This window comes from Marmota flaviventris, chromosome 9 (genome assembly GCF_047511675.1).
Source record: "Marmota flaviventris isolate mMarFla1 chromosome 9, mMarFla1.hap1, whole genome shotgun sequence".
Taxonomy (NCBI): domain Eukaryota; kingdom Metazoa; phylum Chordata; class Mammalia; order Rodentia; family Sciuridae; genus Marmota; species Marmota flaviventris.
This window is the reverse complement of record NC_092506.1, coordinates 1632495-1648714: the sequence shown is the minus strand read 5'-3', so window position 1 is coordinate 1648714 and position 16220 is coordinate 1632495. Positions and strand designations below refer to the sequence as shown.

The 16220-nt window shown below is 66.7% G+C and overlaps 2 protein-coding genes across 3 annotated transcripts in view; one reads left to right on the top strand and one right to left on the bottom strand.

The window, feature by feature from the left end:
* Positions 1–5259: 5259 nt before the first annotated feature.
* Lsp1 (lymphocyte specific protein 1) overlaps positions 5260–16220 on the bottom strand; it is a 33752-nt gene continuing 22791 nt past the window's right edge. For both annotated transcript variants that reach the window (XM_071615947.1, XM_071615948.1), the window contains exons 3-11: positions 14638–14805; positions 12771–12924; positions 12353–12445; positions 10560–10603; positions 10353–10434; positions 9770–9904; positions 9380–9457; positions 9178–9280; positions 5260–5671 (exon numbers count right to left, since the gene is read on the bottom strand). In XM_071615947.1, the coding sequence (XP_071472048.1) occupies positions 9191–9280; positions 9380–9457; positions 9770–9904; positions 10353–10434; positions 10560–10603; positions 12353–12445; positions 12771–12924; positions 14638–14805 (844 nt within the window). In that variant the 3' untranslated portion in view covers positions 5260–5671; positions 9178–9190. The remainder of the gene's footprint in view (positions 5672–9177; positions 9281–9379; positions 9458–9769; positions 9905–10352; positions 10435–10559; positions 10604–12352; positions 12446–12770; positions 12925–14637; positions 14806–16220) is intronic.
* Positions 6646–7997, top strand: Prr33 (proline rich 33). The gene has a single exon (XM_071615945.1). It carries the CDS (start codon positions 6646–6648, stop codon positions 7978–7980), a length of 1335 nt encoding a protein of 444 aa, XP_071472046.1. The 3' UTR covers positions 7981–7997.

Here is a 16220-nt window from a genome sequence, read left to right as displayed (position 1 = left end):
TCCTGTCCATGGGGTCTCCTCCCCTGATCCTGGAGGGGCTCCTGTCCATGGGGTCTCCTCCCCTGATCCTGGAGGGGCTCCTGTCCATGGGGTCTCCTCCCCTGATCCTGGAGGGTCTCCTGTCCATGGGGCCTCCTCCCCTGATCCTGGAGGGGCTCCTGTCCATGGGGCCTCCTCCCCTGAGCCTGGGGTGGGGGCTCCTGTCCATGGGGCCTCCTCCCCTGATCCTGGAGGGGCTCCTGTCCATGGGGTCTCCTCCCCTGATCCTGGAGGGTCTCCTGTCCATGGGGTCTCCTCCCCTGATCCTGGAGGGGCTCCTGTCCATGGGGTCTCCTCCCCTGAGCTGGAGGGGCTCCTGTCCATGGGGTCTCCTCCCCTGATCCTGGGGTGGGGTCTCCTGTCCATGGGGTCTCCTCCCCTGAGCCTGGGGTGGGGGCTCCTGTCCATGGGGCCTCCTCCCCTGATCCTGGAGGGGCTCCTGTCCATGGGGTCTCCTCCCCTGAGCCTGGAGGGGCTCCTGTCCATGGGGTCTCCTCCCCTGATCCTGGGGTGGGGACTCCTGTCCATGGGGTCTCCTCCCCTGAGCCTGGGGTGGGGGCTCCTGTCCATGGGGTCTCCTCCCCTGAGCTGGAGGGGCTCCTGTCCATGGGGTCTCCTCCCCTGATCCTGGGGTGGGGTCTCCTGTCCATGGGGTCTCCTCCCCTGAGCCTGGGGTGGGGGCTCCTGTCCATGGGGCCTCCTCCCCTGATCCTGGAGGGGCTCCTGTCCATGGGGTCTCCTCCCCTGAGCCTGGGGTGGGGACTCCTGTCCATGGGGTCTCCTCCCCTGAGCTGGAGGGGCTCCTGTCCATGGGGTCTCCTCCCCTGATCCTGGAGGGGCTCCTGTCCATGGGGTCTCCTCCCCTGATCCTGGAGGGTCTCCTGTCCATGGGGCCTCCTCCCCTGATCCTGGAGGGGCTCCTGTCCATGGGGCCTCCTCCCCTGAGCCTGGGGTGGGGGCTCCTGTCCATGGGGCCTCCTCCCCTGATCCTGGAGGGGCTCCTGTCCATGGGGTCTCCTCCCCTGATCCTGGAGGGTCTCCTGTCCATGGGGTCTCCTCCCCTGATCCTGGAGGGGCTCCTGTCCATGGGGTCTCCTCCCCTGAGCTGGAGGGGCTCCTGTCCATGGGGTCTCCTCCCCTGATCCTGGGGTGGGGTCTCCTGTCCATGGGGTCTCCTCCCCTGAGCCTGGGGTGGGGGCTCCTGTCCATGGGGCCTCCTCCCCTGATCCTGGAGGGGCTCCTGTCCATGGGGTCTCCTCCCCTGAGCCTGGAGGGGCTCCTGTCCATGGGGTCTCCTCCCCTGAGCCTGGGGTGGGGACTCCTGTCCATGGGGTCTCCTCCCCTGAGCTGGAGGGGCTCCTGTCCATGGGGTCTCCTCCCCTGATCCTGGAGGGGCTCCTGTCCATGGGGTCTCCTCCCCTGATCCTGGAGGGGCTCCTGTCCATGGGGTCTCCTCCCCTGATCCTGGAGGGTCTCCTGTCCATGGGGCCTCCTCCCCTGATCCTGGAGGGGCTCCTGTCCATGGGGCCTCCTCCCCTGAGCCTGGGGTGGGGGCTCCTGTCCATGGGGTCTCCTCCCCTGAGCCTGGGGTGGGGGCTCCTGTCCATGGGGTCTCCTCCCCTGAGCTGGAGGGGCTCCTGTCCATGGGGTCTCCTCCCCTGAGCTGGAGGGGCTCCTGTCCATGGGGTCTCCTCCCCTGAGCTGGAGGGGCTCCTGTCCATGGGGTCTCCTCCCCTGAGCCTGGGGTGGGGTCTCCTGTCCATGGGGTCTCCTCCCCTGATCCTGGAGGGGCTCCTGTCCATGGGGCCTCCTCCCCTGATCCTGGAGGGGCTCCTGCCCATGGGGTCTCCTCCCCTGAGCTGGAGGGGCTCCTGTCCATGGGGTCTCCTTCCCTGAGCCTGGGGTGGGGGCTCCTGTCCATGGGGCCTCCTCCCCTGATCCTGGAGGGGCTCCTGTCCATGGGGCCTCCTCCCCTGATCCTGGAGGGGCTCCTGTCCATGGGGTCTCCTCCCCTGAGCCTGGGGTGGGGGCTCCTGTCCATGGGGCCTCCTCCAGTCATTGCTTCCTCCCTAGGGGGGGTCACTCCTCTGCAGTTGACCTGGGGACTCTCTATTCGGGGGTCTAGACCCTGGGGGCACTCTCTCTCCCCAGGGGCCTCATGCAGTGTTTGGCTCTGAGCTGACGGGCCCGTGTGCCCATGGAGGCTGACCTTGCTTTCCTTGGGACTGCAGGGGGCACCATCCAACCAACAGACACACCTCATGGGCTCCCACAGGCCCCATGCTTGCCAGCAAGGCCACGTGCCCCTGTGGCCCTGCCTCTGGGGTTAGGGAAAGTGAGGTCCCAGGTGCCAGGAGGCATCTTGACTGCTGTCCCATGCCTCTGCAGCCCAGGACTGTCATGACCGAGGGGCCTGTGGAGTTGCCCACCCAGGGTGGAAGTTGCTGTCAAGGGTGGACCAGAGTCCAGACAGTGTGAGCCTCAGAAGAGGCAGGCAGGCCCCTGCCCTCCAGAGTCCCAAGGCTAGGGACATGGGGATGGCCTGGAAGGAGCCCCAGACCCATAGCTCCTGGCCCTGTGCCCTGAGGAGGAGGAGGAGGAGGAGGCTGTGGACACTTCACCAGTCCTACCTGTGGGAGCCAAGGCCATAGAGGCTGGCAGCAGGCAGAGATATGCCTGGGGTCACCAAGCAAGGGAAAGCAGCCCCTCAGGCTGCTGGCTCACAGGACGGGCAGCTGCCCACCCGCCCTGAGTGCCTGGCCCTGAAATCCTCTGGAGCTGCTGGGATCACCCCTGCCTCCCAGTCAGAACCTGCGCTTCTCCCTCTACCTGTCCGGGTCATCAGACAGAGCCCGGACCCCTGGGCCACCCTGGCCAGCTCTCCATTTCTGTGAGCCTGGGAGCTGGGCCTGGGGACCATCTCCCCGTGGTGGGCTGGCTTCCCCTCCAGGCTCTGCCAACTGGCCGCAGCACCGCTCTCAAGGGCACACATGAAAAGCAGGAGGATTTTATTGTTCTCCTGCCTTGCTTCCCAGGAAGTCCCGTGGCCACCAGCCCTGGCCAGGCTGGGGTGGGCATCCTCAGGAGCTGTGCCTGCAGGCGGTCAAGCCAGGGGTTCTGCAGTGGCCCTGCTCAGCCAGCAGAGGACGGTGGCTGCCCGCTTAGTGAGACTCAGCCTTTGGCAGGTGCTTTCCCGTGAGGTCAGAGGGGCAGGCAGGTCCTATTTTGGGTGATGGCCACCTCCTCCTCAGGCACCAGGCCCAGGGTACAGCAGGACAGCGTAGAGTGGGCACTGCTGGATGGACAGCTGGTCGCTGAGGGTCTACCACAGGTAATCCTTCCAGGTCCCACCTGGCCTCCCCTGGGGAGTAGGGTGGGGGACTAGAGACTTGTGTGGAGGCCAGGAAGAAGGGGTGGACCAGCTTTGTTGGGTGGGGGACTGATTTCCACACCAGAGGCTGAGGGCCAAAAGCTCTGGACCTGAGCTGCAGGCCACAGGGGACTGTAAAGCTGGCCAATGCCAAGCTGAGCCCAGGGAGAGGAGGCCTTCTGGGTACCTTGGCTCCGGAGGCCTCCTCCAGTGGACCCAGTAAGGCAGCTGGGCAGAGGTCTCTGATGGGGTCCCAGCCCGCGGTGCCTGTGGCTGGGAGTGGAGGAGCGCACGGACCCTGTGCCCTGCCTTGTGCCCTGGGCTGACCCGCCATAGGCAGAGCCTGCCAGGCCCTGGTCAGGAGCTGCTGACAGGTCCTGGGACACAGGCGCTCCCACCCCGACCGCTGGCGCCCAGGCCTGCGCACTTCTCCCGGGTGCAGGTGCCCTGATTGGCTGTGTGGCTCTCGGGGCGGCTCCTCTCTTGGGGCCGCAGCAGGTGCCTGGAGGGGGGCAGTGGACTGCCAAGGGCTCCCAGGCAGGCAGGATGAAGGAGGGCAGTGCTCCAGCATCCCTGCCCAAGTGCCTTCTGGGCAGTGGCCCCTTGGCCCTGGGCCTGAGCAGTGGCGACCGTGGGGTGGATCACACAGTGAGCAGGACTGAGGCAAAGGGGCCCAGACGCTGGATCCGCAACCCTGAGGCTAAGCCAAGGGGTCGGCCGGTCAGGGGAGCACGGCAGCTGTGACCCTTCTGCCTCCAGTGCCTGGTCCTCTGCTCATGTCCAGCTCCCTGCCCACTGTGGACTTTGGGGTGGCCTCAGCCAGCTGTCCTGGCCACCAGCCCATCAGACTGAGCAGGAAGGAAGGGGGGGCCCTGGAGGGCAGGGTGTGGCCCTACTTGCTTTCTCCATGGTGGAGCTGTGAGCAAAACGGACAGTGGCCACGCCGCCTCCTGGCCTGGGCAGCTGTACCCCCTGAGCTTGAACCTGGGAAGCTGTGGGATTCTGTGAGGCAGTTTCAGACAGTGGAGGCCCTGGGCGACGGAGGGAGTGGCAGGGTCAGACTGGAACCAACCAGGGCCCCGGGGCTCCCCAGGCACTGAGGGATCGGGGCTGCGTCAGGCCAGAGTGCAGTCCAGCATGAGCAGGGAGTGCGGGGAGGACACCCCACCCGCAGCCAGCCAAGTGCTCGTCTCACCTCCTCTCAGGTCCACGGGCCTTCTCCCCGTCCTTCTGTCCACCCCTCACCTGCCTGCATCCCCCGTCAACCCATCTACTCCCCACCCATCCATCCGTCCACCCACCTTTCTGCTCATTCATATTTATCCATCATCCATCATCCATATCCATCCATCCGTCTGTCCATCCATCCACTCATTGATACATACACCAATACACCCATCCATCCACCTGTCTGACCATCCATCCTTCCATTCACCCATCTATCCATCTACCTATCCTTCTGTCTGTCCACCCAAACCTCACTGAGCACCTGCTGAGTACTGGGAGGTGCTGGGTGACTCTGGCCCCCCAGGGGTGCACCGTGTGGGTGTAGACCAGAATGCACTGGTGCCGGTGCTATGAGGTTTGTATTGGGTCAGTCAGGGGGTGGTGTCATAGACGTTCTAGAAAAGGAATGTGGGACCCCACCCATCATGCGCACCCCAACTTAGGCCACCCCACAGCTCAGATTCTGAGGTTGGCTGTTGCAGAAGGCTATGGGGCAGAACTCCGTGCTTGAATCCAGACCCGATGGGCTATGCAATCAGGCAGACTGGCCCACCAGTAGGGTCCTTCTGTCCTGGCCAGTCCCACTCCCCATCCCTCCCGTCAGAGAGCACAGGAGGCCAGTGTGGGGGCTGCTCAAGGAACTTTATTGTACAAAGTGGGTCTTCCGCAGGCAGAGCAGGGAGGGCATGAGGCCGTGTCCGTCCCAGCGCAGGGCTCCTGCTGTGTGGCGGGTGACCGGCCCTCTTGCACAGGCTGGCCTCCATCTCTGGCCTTCCTTGGGAAGGCTCAGCCTCTCCAGGGCATGGGCCATTGAGCCAACCGTCAGGAATCTCTTTCCTCTGAGATGCCAGAGACAGAGCTGGGGGATCAGTGGGGTGGGATAGGGGTTGGAGGGTCCAGAAGCAAAAGGGGGTGGTGACAGCAGTGGGGGTGTCAGAGGGACAAGGTCAGGCTACCGTGGCAACAGGAAGCAATCTCTTAGCTAAGGCCGGGGGCTGGTGAGTCTGGGGACACAGAGGTGCTTCTGGTGTGTACCTGCCAAAACACGGGCGTGGAGCACGGGAAGCATTAGTGTGGACCCGAGAACGGGCTACAGCCTGCCCTGCGAGGCCTTGGCTCTGTGAGCCTGCCTGGCCCGGCCCACACTCCTCCCCGTGTCAGAGGCACCTGCTGCAGCCTCTTGGGACACTCGCACCCTGGGTGGACTCTGAGGCCCTGGATCTGGGCCGGGCTCAGCCTGCCCACCCGTCCAAGCAGCCCCGAGAGCTGGACCGGGGCTCTGGTTCCACAGGCCGGCTGTCTACAGGCAGCCAGAGGCTGGGAGCGCACCGGGCAGACTCCCCCAGCCCCGCCTCAGGCCAACGGCTCTCTGCAGCCAGCCCCGCTGCGGAAGTGGGGCCTCCCTCCGCCCCAAACCAGACAGCCTCTGGCTCGGCCCAGATGCCATTTGTCAACGTCCTTGCAAACTCGTGGCGCCCAGAAACCAAGGCGGGTAGCTTGGCCAGGACCACCCGGCGAGGCGGTCTGCAGGAGTACCCGTTCAGCACAGCTCAGCGAAATCTGCTCCCACCTTCCAGCCAACCTGCCTCTGCCATGCGGCCTCCGCTTCCCCGGGCCTCTTGGCCGCCTCCCCTCACCACTGGCTCGCAGCGGACGGACGCGCCTGTGGTCAGGCCGGCGTCGGTCTGGCGCCCCTCACGTGTCTGCGGGCAGCCTGCTTTTCCCACCCTCGCTGGGGCCTCCCCGGAGGGCTCACAAGTGGGTCTCCTGCCCTGCACTGTGCGGCACTACAGCCTGGCCCCCTCGTCACCCCAGTGACTGCCCGCCCCCCCCCCCCCACCGTAGTCACTGATGCCCAGGCCTAGAAGGATCTGGCAAGTCCGGGGCTCCGGAAAGCTGCTCGGGGAGGGCTCCTCATCCCCAGGCGGGGAAACCGGAGACTCCGAGCCCCCCAGCCCGTGGGGCAGGAGGCCAGCCTGAGCACGGTTCCTCCCATCCAGGGAGAAGCCATGCTCATTTCGGCCGCACCCGTGACCCTGGAGGCCCGTGGCCCCAGCCCCCAGAGGCCACCTGGACCTCCACCACCCCTGCTGCCAAAGCCAGGGAAGGACAACCTGCGTCTGCAGAAGCTGTTGACGAAGGCAGCTCGGAAGAAGATGGCAGGGGCTGCCCCCGCCCCGCCCGGAGCCTTCCGCGCCTCCCTGTCCCCTGTGAGTGAGGCCAGCCATGACCTGGAGGCCACGACCCCATGTGCCACCCAGGCCCGGCGCACGGTAGCACCCCTGCCCCGCTCCCTGCACACGCCTGTCATCCACCACGGGGCCTCACCCCAGCAGAGGCCCACCTTCTCCTTCAGCCGCACTGACCACAGCGCTCTGGCCACACATTGGGAGGCCCCTCCAAGGCCTGAAGCCCTGGCCCCAGAACCTACACGACTGCCCAGTGGTTTTGCCCCCGTCTCAGCCCCCAAATCGGGAGGCACACACATCACCCGCGTGCTCATCCAGCTGACACCATCCCCACATGACGGAGCCCCTGAGCCTCTGAAGACGGCCTCCGATGGGGGGCCCAGGGCTCAGGACGGGGACCCGGCTCCAGTCAGCCACAGTGCCCAGTCTCTGATCCCCGTGGCCCACATCCGCCCGCTGCCTGCCAGGACCCAGGAGGCCAGCCCTGGACCCGAGGAGCCCTCTGTAGCAAGGCCACCATGCAGTTTCCAGGCCTCAGCATCCAGAGAGGCTAGCACCCGGGTGGTGGTGCCCATAGCCCCGACCTACCGCTCTCCCGGACCCCTGGCCGCTGTGGCCCCTGGGGCCGAGTGCCCAGAGGAGCCTCCCCGGTCCAGCCCTGCTCTAGAGGCTGAGAGGATCTCCATGCCCCTGGGAAGCTCATCCCTGGCCCTGCCATCGGGTCCCCACCCATGCCCTGCCCCCAAAGTTGCACCCAAGCCGCGGCTCAGCGGCTGGACGCGCCTCAAGAAGCAGCTGATGGAGGGTGCAGAGGATCCCTCGTTCCCAGAGCCGGAGCCCAGCCTGGGGTCCACACAGCCAGCGGTGCCCGCTGTGGCTGGTCCCCGGCCGCCTGCCTCCCGGGCCTCCAGAATGTGGGATGCTGTGCTCTACCACATGTCCGTGGCCGAGTCCCGTGGCTGCTTGGCGGGGCCCAGGGGTGGGAGCTGCCCGCCAGCTGGTCTTGCCCGCCTGCCCTTCCTACACCGGCCTCGCTTCAATGCCCGGAAGCTGCAGGAGGCCACTCGGCCCCCTCCCTCCTTCCACTCCAACCTGGAGCTGAGCCCCCAACCCAAGAACTTCAATCGGACAGCAGCAGGCTGGAGGCCCCAGTGAGGGGCAGAGTGGCCCCCTGGGACCCAGGCCCAGGAGGAGGCGGACAGGCTGAGGCTCGGGGAGGCCATGGCCATTGTGAAGGAGGTGCAGGAGGACAGCGTGCGTCAGGGGCTGGGGAGGCGGGCCCGGTGCCATGGAGTCCAGTGGGTGGTTGGGGCAGGTCGAGAGGGCAGGAGCGGTAAGGACACTTTGGGGAAGGGGAAGCGGTGCAGAGCGTGCAGCGAGGGGCAGCGGCAGTCTCTGCAGTGTGGGGAGGCGGAGGAGGTACACCTCAGGGTCAGCGTGGGGTTGGGGGGAGACAGGAGAGGTGGCCTGGGCCTCCTGTCGGCCAGCCCTACTGCCCCCTCCCTCTGCTGGTCAAGGGGACCCAGCACTGGCCCTGGCCGCTGGTCAGCACACCGCTGGTCCTGAGGGGCCTGGGAGGGCAGGGCCAGGTGCAGCGGGCTGGCCCTGGGAGCAGGGTGACGGGAGGTTCCCTGCCGGCAACCAGGGCTGGGGACCTTCTGGTGGAAGAGTGGGGCAGGGACGCAGTGCTGCAGAGAGGCTGGGTGGGCGGGGCACTGAGGGGCTCCCTGGCGCCACGGGAGAGGAGCCCTGAGCCCTGAGCCCTTCCCCACAGCCTAGCAGCAGCCTCCAGCCCCAGCCCTGGGAAGCAGGGGAGGGACACAGGTGATGGACAGGAGGGGGACTGTGAAGGGAGCCTGGGACCCAGGCCACTAATAAATGTGTGCCCAGCCATGGTGTCGCTCTCTGTCTCCACCTGACGGGGAGGGCAGCAGAACCCTCCAGTGGCCCTTGGGAGGGGGAGACACAGGTTCTGCTCCTTTAAGATCCTCAGTGCCTGGGTGCTCCGGGAGCACACTCCTGGGGGCTCCATCCCACCAGCTCTAGGTCCCACAGTGGCCAGGCCGCCCTCTCCTCTCTGGAGGACTCCTGGGACACAGGGGACTCCTGAAGGGCACTTTGAGGTGGCTGAGCCATCCTGACCTTGATGGACGGTTCCAGGCTCACGTGAGACCAGGGGCCAAGTCTGCCAGGGGCCAGAGGCTGAGTTGGCTCTGAGCTGCGGCCAGCTGGGAGGTCAGGCCCTCAGCCCGCAGGCCCCAGCCTCACAGCCTGAGACATGGCCAGTGGGCCCTGTTCCCTCTGTACTCTCCCACGTTTCACACACGGCACTCGTCACCATCCCGGACTCACCGAGACTCAGGCCCTAGGGTACCGGGCCCTCGTCCACCAGGACCTTCTCGTACTTCCCGTGTCCGGTGGCCACAAACTTGTACCTCTTTCCAGATGGGGTGGCCTGTTGGGGAAGAAGGCCAAGTCAAAGGGAGAGGGGAGGAGGGGAGAAAGGGCAGCCCGCCTCGCCCGGCCCGGCCTGTGCGGTCACGTCAGGCCCTACCTTGATGGAGGATGGGGGCGTGGGGTCTCCTCTGAGCTCCCAGAGGCTTTTCTTGCTCATGTCTCCTGCTACAATATCCTGGGCAGACAAGGGGGCAGTCACGGGGCAGACCCAGGCCGTGGGGCTGGCAGCCCTGGCCCCTCTCTTTGGCTTGGTCTCACCTGGTCAAGGGGACCTGCCTACCTCGCATCTCGAGGGAGACCCGGGGGGAGCTTTGACCGCTGGCCCAGCCTTCTCCACACCACTCCCACAGGGCTTCTCCACAGGCCAGCCCTCTGCCCTCCCTCCCTCACCCCGAGTGGCCACACACTGGCTCTTCCAGGGACCTCTGCTGCTACGCCCGCCGGGCTTTGCCTTCCCAGCTCTGCTCTGCCTGCAGAGGGGCCCTACCTTGCAGGAGGGGGTCTTGGCAGAAGACAGAGTCTGCATCTCTCCTGTCTCCCATAGACTCTTGGTACTGGCCACTGCCATGCTGGGCAACTCTATGGAGGCCTGGCGGGAGAGTTTGGGCGTCCGGCCAGCAGACTGCGGAGGAGACAGAGCCCCAGGGTAGCTTTAGTGGACAGCCACCATGGGGCACGCTGGGCGGTTCAGTCTTCATATTCTCCCCAGGGGGGCTTCCCCACAGCCTGCTGGAATGGGGTGCTCCCCTTCCCACGGTGTGCAGGTCCTGAAGCACTCAGGAGCCCGAGCCACACGAGACATTAGGGGTCTGTCTTCACGCTGCTCGTGGGATGAGGCTAGAGGAATCCGTGTGGAGTGGAGGGTCACTGATTGCACAGAGAGGTTTGTTTGGACAGAGGGGCGTGGGTTGGATGAAAGGGTATCTGCTGGACAGGGAGACATGGGTCCAGTAAATGGTCATGACCAGACCGCTATCACTGACTGGAGGAGTGGCAGCTGGATACAGGGTGTTGGTGGCATGGGAAATCTACGCAGGAGTGGAGGGCACGGGGCACGCGGGCAGGCGTACCTCGATGGCCTGGGTATACTGCTCCAGCCGCTCGTCAATCTTGGCGATGGGCAGCGCTGGCTGGGACTTCTTCACAGTGTTACTGGAGGGTGGGAGGGATGAGCCTCACGTCCCCGTCCGTCCTCCCAACCCACCAAGAGACCCTCTTGGAACGCCCCAGGTCCCAGGTCTCCACCCCCTCTTGAGAATCCTGGAGGACAGACACACCTCTTCTCTATGGAGCGGTTCAGGGACTCGGTCCTGTCAGCAAGCTGTGGAGGTGGAGAGGGCTGTGGGTCCTGGGCAGCCAGAGTAGGCCAGCTCCTCCCCCCAATGACAGAGGGGGACAGAGGACATGGGGCAGGAACCTGGGGGGGGCAGAGGACACGGGGCAGGAGCCTGAGGGAGCAGAGGACATGGGGCAGGAGCCTGGGGGGGGGCAGAGGACACAGGGCAGGAGCCTGAGGGAGCAGAGGACATGGGGCAGGAGCCTGGGGGGGCAGAGGACATGGGGCAGGAGCCTGGGGGGGGGCAGAGGACACAGGGCAGGAGCCTGAGGGAGCAGAGGACATGGGGCAGGAGCCTGGGGGGGCAGAGGACATGGGGCAGGAGCCTGGGGGGGGGCAGAGGACACGGGGCAGGAGCCTGGGGGAGCAGAGGACATGGGGCAGGAGCCTGGGGGAGCAGAGGACATGGGGCAGGAGCCTGGGGGGGGGCAGAGGACACGGGGCAGGAGCCTGGGGGGCAGAGGACATGGGGCAGGAGCCTGGGGGAGCAGAGGACATGGGGCAGGAGTCTGGGGGGGGGGCAGAGGACACAGGGCAGGAGCCTGAGGGAGCAGAGGACATGGGGCAGGAGCCTGGGGGGGGCAGAGGACATGGGGCAGGAGCCTGGGGGGGGGCAGAGGACATGGGGCAGGAGCCTGGGGGAACAGAGGACATGGGGCAGGAGCCTGGGGGGGGCAGAGGACACGGGGCAGGAGCCTGGGGGGCAGAGGACATGGGGCAGGAGCCTGGGGGGGGGGGCAGAGGACATGGGGCAGGAGATGGGGGCAGAGGACATGGGGCAGGAGCCTGGGGGGGCAGAGGACATGGGGCAGGAGCCGGGGGGGTGGGCAGAGGACACGGGGCAGGAGCCTGGGGGGGCAGAGGACATGGGGCAGGAGCCTGGGGGGGGGCAGAGGACACGGGGCAGGAGCCTGGGGGGCAGAGGACATGGGGCAGGAGCCTGGGGGGGGGCAGAGGACATGGGGCAGGAGATGGGGGCAGAGGACATGGGGCAGGAGCCTGGGGGGGCAGAGGACATGGGGCAGGAGCCGGGGGGGGTGGGCAGAGGACATGGGGCAGGAGCCGGGGGGGTGGGCAGAGGACATGGGGCAGGAGCTGGGGGGGCAGAGGACATGGGGCAGGAGCCTAGTGGACGCAGAGGACATGGGGCAGGAGCTGGGGGGCAGAGGACATGGGGCATGAGCCTGGGGGGGGCAGAGGGCACAGGGCAGGAGCTGGGGGGCAGAGGGCACAGGGCAGGAGCCTGGGGGTCAGAGGACATGGGGCAGGAGCCTGGGGGAGCAGAGGACATGGGGCAGGAGCCTGGGGGGGCAGAGGACACGGGGCAGGAGCCTGGGGGGGGCAGAGGACATGGGGCAGGAGCCTGGGGGAGCAGAGGACATGGGGCAGGAGCCTGGGGGGGCAGAGGACACGGGGCAGGAGCCTGGGGGGGTCAGAGGACATGGGGCAGGAGCCTGGGGGAGCAGAGGACATGGGGCAGGAGCCTGGGGGGGCAGAGGACACGGGGCAGGAGCCTGGGGGGGGCAGAGGACACGGGGGAGGAGCTGGGTGGGCAGAGGACATGGGGCAGGAGCTGGGGGGGCAGAGGGCACAGGGCAGGAGCCTGGGGGTCAGAGGACATGGGGCAGGAGCCTGGGGGGACAGAGGACATGGGGCAGGAGCTGGGGGGCAGAGGACATGGGGCAGGAGCCTAGTGGACGCAGAGGACATGCACAAGAGCCTGAGGTGACGTACTTTGGTGGTAGGGCTCAGGGGAGGTGAGCTTGGTCTGGTGTTCCCCTCCAAGCCCGAGGGGCTGGGGGTCCTGGGCTGTTGACATCTCTGGTGCTGTGGATAGAAAGCCCAGACAACCAGGTGACCCCTCCTGCAGCCCTCCTCCAGCCCCCGCCCTGCTGAAGCCGGCGCTTTCCCCTGGCTGGGCCTCAGGTGCTGTCTCCCTGACACACTCCAGTTCTGGAATTCTTAACAGCAGGGCAGTGTCCTGGTGACGTGGAGAGAACTTGCCCAGAGGTCGCCCAGCCCCACCACCCCCACAGTGTGGGCCTGGGAAGCTACAGTCGGGGGCAGGGGAGCTGGTTCTCTGTACTGATCACGGGACCCACGGGGTGTTGTAGGGGTGGGCGGGTGCTCGGACCCTTGGAGTAGCCCTCACCTCCTCTGCCTCCCCAGCCTCTGCCACCTCCTGGTGGCCCTGGACAGGCTCCTCTGGGCTAGACCCCTCCTGGCTCAAACCTAGCTGTTCCAGGTGGACACTGGCTTGACGCAGCCCATCACTGATCTCATTTCCACAGGTTCGCTGGCAGGACCTGTGGGTTGAACAGGCAAAACCGACTGAGGGCCACCCAGCTGCCTGGCCCGAGTCCTCTCCCATTCCTACTCAGTTCCCCATCTATAAAACGACGGCAGTCCAATGAGTTGACTGCTGAGTTCTTCTGGGACCCCAGCTTCTTGGGGTAAGGAGGCCCGAGGACCCCAGAGCCAGCCCCACTTCCTAGTCCTGTGCTGAGGCCCGAGGTCCCTTCCAGAAGAGCAGCCACTGCCTGGTCCAGGCTGTGCAGGGCCACCCAGGCGCTGGGGCTGGACCCCTCCCTACAGCCCCCTCTGAGGCCAGCCCGTCTGTCCACAACCTCCTGCCTGCTCCTGCCCCACTCTGTGTGTGGGCAAGTGGCTCGCAGAGCAGGACGTCCAGGGGAGGGAGGGAGGAGTCGGGGGAAGTTTTGGGGGCCTGGGTCAGGTGGTGGGCGAGGCGAGGGTCGGGACGGCCTGACTGGAGAGAGGGGCCACAGGGAGACAGGGCGGCCTGCTGGCCATGGGTGTGGCTCTGCATCTGAGCGGGACTGAACCTGGAGAAGAAGATGGTGAATTGTTGGGTTTTCCATGATTTCAGGCCCCTTGGTGTACATGCCAGCCAAGACCCAGACCCAGCCGCCCAAGGTGGGCCGGGGTCTGAGCCAGGGCAGGGCAGCCACACAGAGAGGCCATTCAGGAGCTGACTGTCCTTGTGGTTAGGCAGGTGTGGGTGGGGTGGAGGCTGCAGGGGCCCAGAGATCCACCAGAAGAGCAAAAGCGCCCCCTGCTGTTGGGCGGGGGCAGGATGAAGCCAGCCAGTCGGGCGGCCGCTCCCTCTCAGAGACCCACAGTGTGCAGGGGAGACCAAGGCCACGCAGGGAAGCTGAGGAGTGGGCAGGCAGGACCAGGGCCCGGACAGGCAGGGGACCTCAGGTGTGGGAGCCTGGTTGTAGGTGAAAAGGGGGGCAGCAGTGACACGGGGGAGGGCTGAACCAGCACTCTGGCTGGCTGGGGGCCTCAGAGGGGCCTCGGGCTCTGGATCAGGGACTGTGGGCAGCACGGCCACAGGCTCTGGCTACTTGAGGCTCTGGCCCCAAGCTGGGGGCAGAATTCTGAGCAGGGTTGGAGGCCCACCATGCCCAGGCCTGATGGGCTGGGGCTGGGGGTCTTCCTGCAAATAGCTCCTGGGTTACGAAGAGCAGCTCAGACACCGAGCTGGGGGAGGGCAAGGTGAGGGTCTGGGAACAGACCCCATCCGTGGGCCCAGAGTTGCTTTGGGCCCCAACCGCCCTAATTCAGAGGCACACACGTCCAAACATCTGGAAAGTGTGTCCCCCCTCCCCAGGCTGACTCGCAGGCACACATCTGGAAATACCTGCTCCCCTCCGTGGGAATGGAGATCAGCCAGCCCCCAGGGAGGGGGGTGGCGGCCGGGGCTGCAGAGCTAGCATTACGTAAGTGGGCTGCAGCTGTGCGCTGATGTGGCCGCCCCCAGCCCCCCACTCCCACCGCCCACCCCCGCCGCAGCTGGTCTGGATGGGGCCCAGGGGCCCTGGGGAGCCCAGGAATGAAATTTCCTCACCGCCCGCCCTGCAGCCCCCTCCCCGCCGCCCTGCTGTCTCATTCCCTTCCTCCTTCCTCCCTCACAGCCATGGGCACTGGGGAGCGGGCTGGGAACGCACTCAGAGGCTGCTGGGTAGGTGCAGTTTGGGGCCTCCACCCCCACTTGCCTGTCCTGCTTGCCCTCTGGACTGTCAGCCCCGGGGCCCTCTCCGCCATCCAAGGCCCCCTCCTCAACCCAGTGCTGCTGAGCTGGCTGCTGTGGCTTCTGGGACCAGTCACCAAAACCCTCGTCCTCCTCGTCTTGTTCAGGGGCCTCCGAGGGCTTCACTCCGAGGCTGGAGAGAAGTAGAGGTGTTAGATGTGCCCCTGCTCCCCTTCACCGGCCTCCCTCCAGCCGACCCTGGGCCCCAAGAGAGGGAGACCCATCTGCCTCAGAGCTGGCCCATGGCTAGGCTCTGCTCCCCATGGTCAGAACCCCTGAGGGCAACACTGCCTCCATCTGAGGTCCCCCCAGCAGGACTGGGCCTCCCCCATCGGCCTAGGGCTCCCCCGGAGCAGGGCTATGCTTCCCCCACGGGCCTAGGGCTCCCCTGGAGCAGGGCTATGCCTCCCCCACGGGCCTAGGGCTCCCCTGGAGCAGGGCTGGGCCTCCCCATGGGCCAAGGACTCCCCTGGAACAGGGATGGGCCTCCCCTACAGGCCTAGGGCTCCCTTGGAGCAGAGCTCTACCGCCCCGTGGGCCAAGGGCTCCCCTGGAGCAGGGCTGGGCCTCCACCACAGGCCTAGGGCTCCCTTGGAGCAGGGCTATACCTCCCCATGGGCCTAGGGCTCCTCTGAAACAGGGCTATGCTTCCCCCATGGGCCTAGGGCTCCCCTAGAACAGGGCTGGGCCTCCCCTATGGGCCTAGGGCTCCTCTAGAGCAGGGCTGGGCCTCCCCCATGGGCCTAGGGCTCCTCTAGAGCAGGGCTGTGCCTCCCCCATGGTCCTACGGCTCTCCTGGAGTAGGGCTGGGCCTCCCCCATGGGCCTAGGGCACCCCTGGAACAGGGCTGGGCCTCCCCCATGGTCCTAGGGCTCCCCTGGAGCAGGGCTGGGCCTCCCCCATGGGCCTAGGGCTCCTCTAGAGCAGGGCTGGGCCTCCCCCATGGTCCTAGGGCTCCCCTGGAGCAGGGCTGGGCCTCCCCCATGGGCCTAGGGCTCCTCTAGAGCAGGGCTGGGCCTCCCCCATGGTCCTAGGGCTCCCCTGGAGTAGGGCTGGGCCTCCCCCATGGGCCTAGGGCACCCCTGGAACAGGGCTGGGCCTCCCCCATGGTCCTAGGGCTCCCCTGGAGCAGGGCTGGGCCTCCCCCATGGGCCTAGGGCTCCCCTGGAGCAGGGCTGGGCCTCCCCCATGGGCCTAGGGCTCCTCTAGAGCAGGGCTGGGCCTCCCCCATGGTCCTAGGGCTCCCCTGGAGCAGGGCTGGGCCTCCCCCATGGGCCTAGGGCTCCTCTAGAGCAGGGCTGGGCCTCCCCCATGGTCCTAGGGCTCCCCTAGAGCAGGGCTGTGCCTCCCCAATGGTCCTAGGGCTCCTCTAGAGCAGGGCTGGGCCTCCCCCATGGTCCTAGGGCTCCCCTGGAGCAGGGCTGGGCCTCCCCCATGGGCCTAGGGCTCCCCTGGAGCAGGGCTGGGCCTCCCCCATGGGCCTAGGGCTCCTCTAGAGCAGGGCTGGGCCTCCCCCATGGGCCTAAGGCTCCTCTAGAGCAGGGCTGG

Coding starts and splice junctions, on each gene's coding strand:
- Prr33 (XM_071615945.1), top strand. CDS start 6,646: ATGCTCATTTCGGCCGCACCCGTGACCCTGGAGGCCCGTGGCCCCAGC.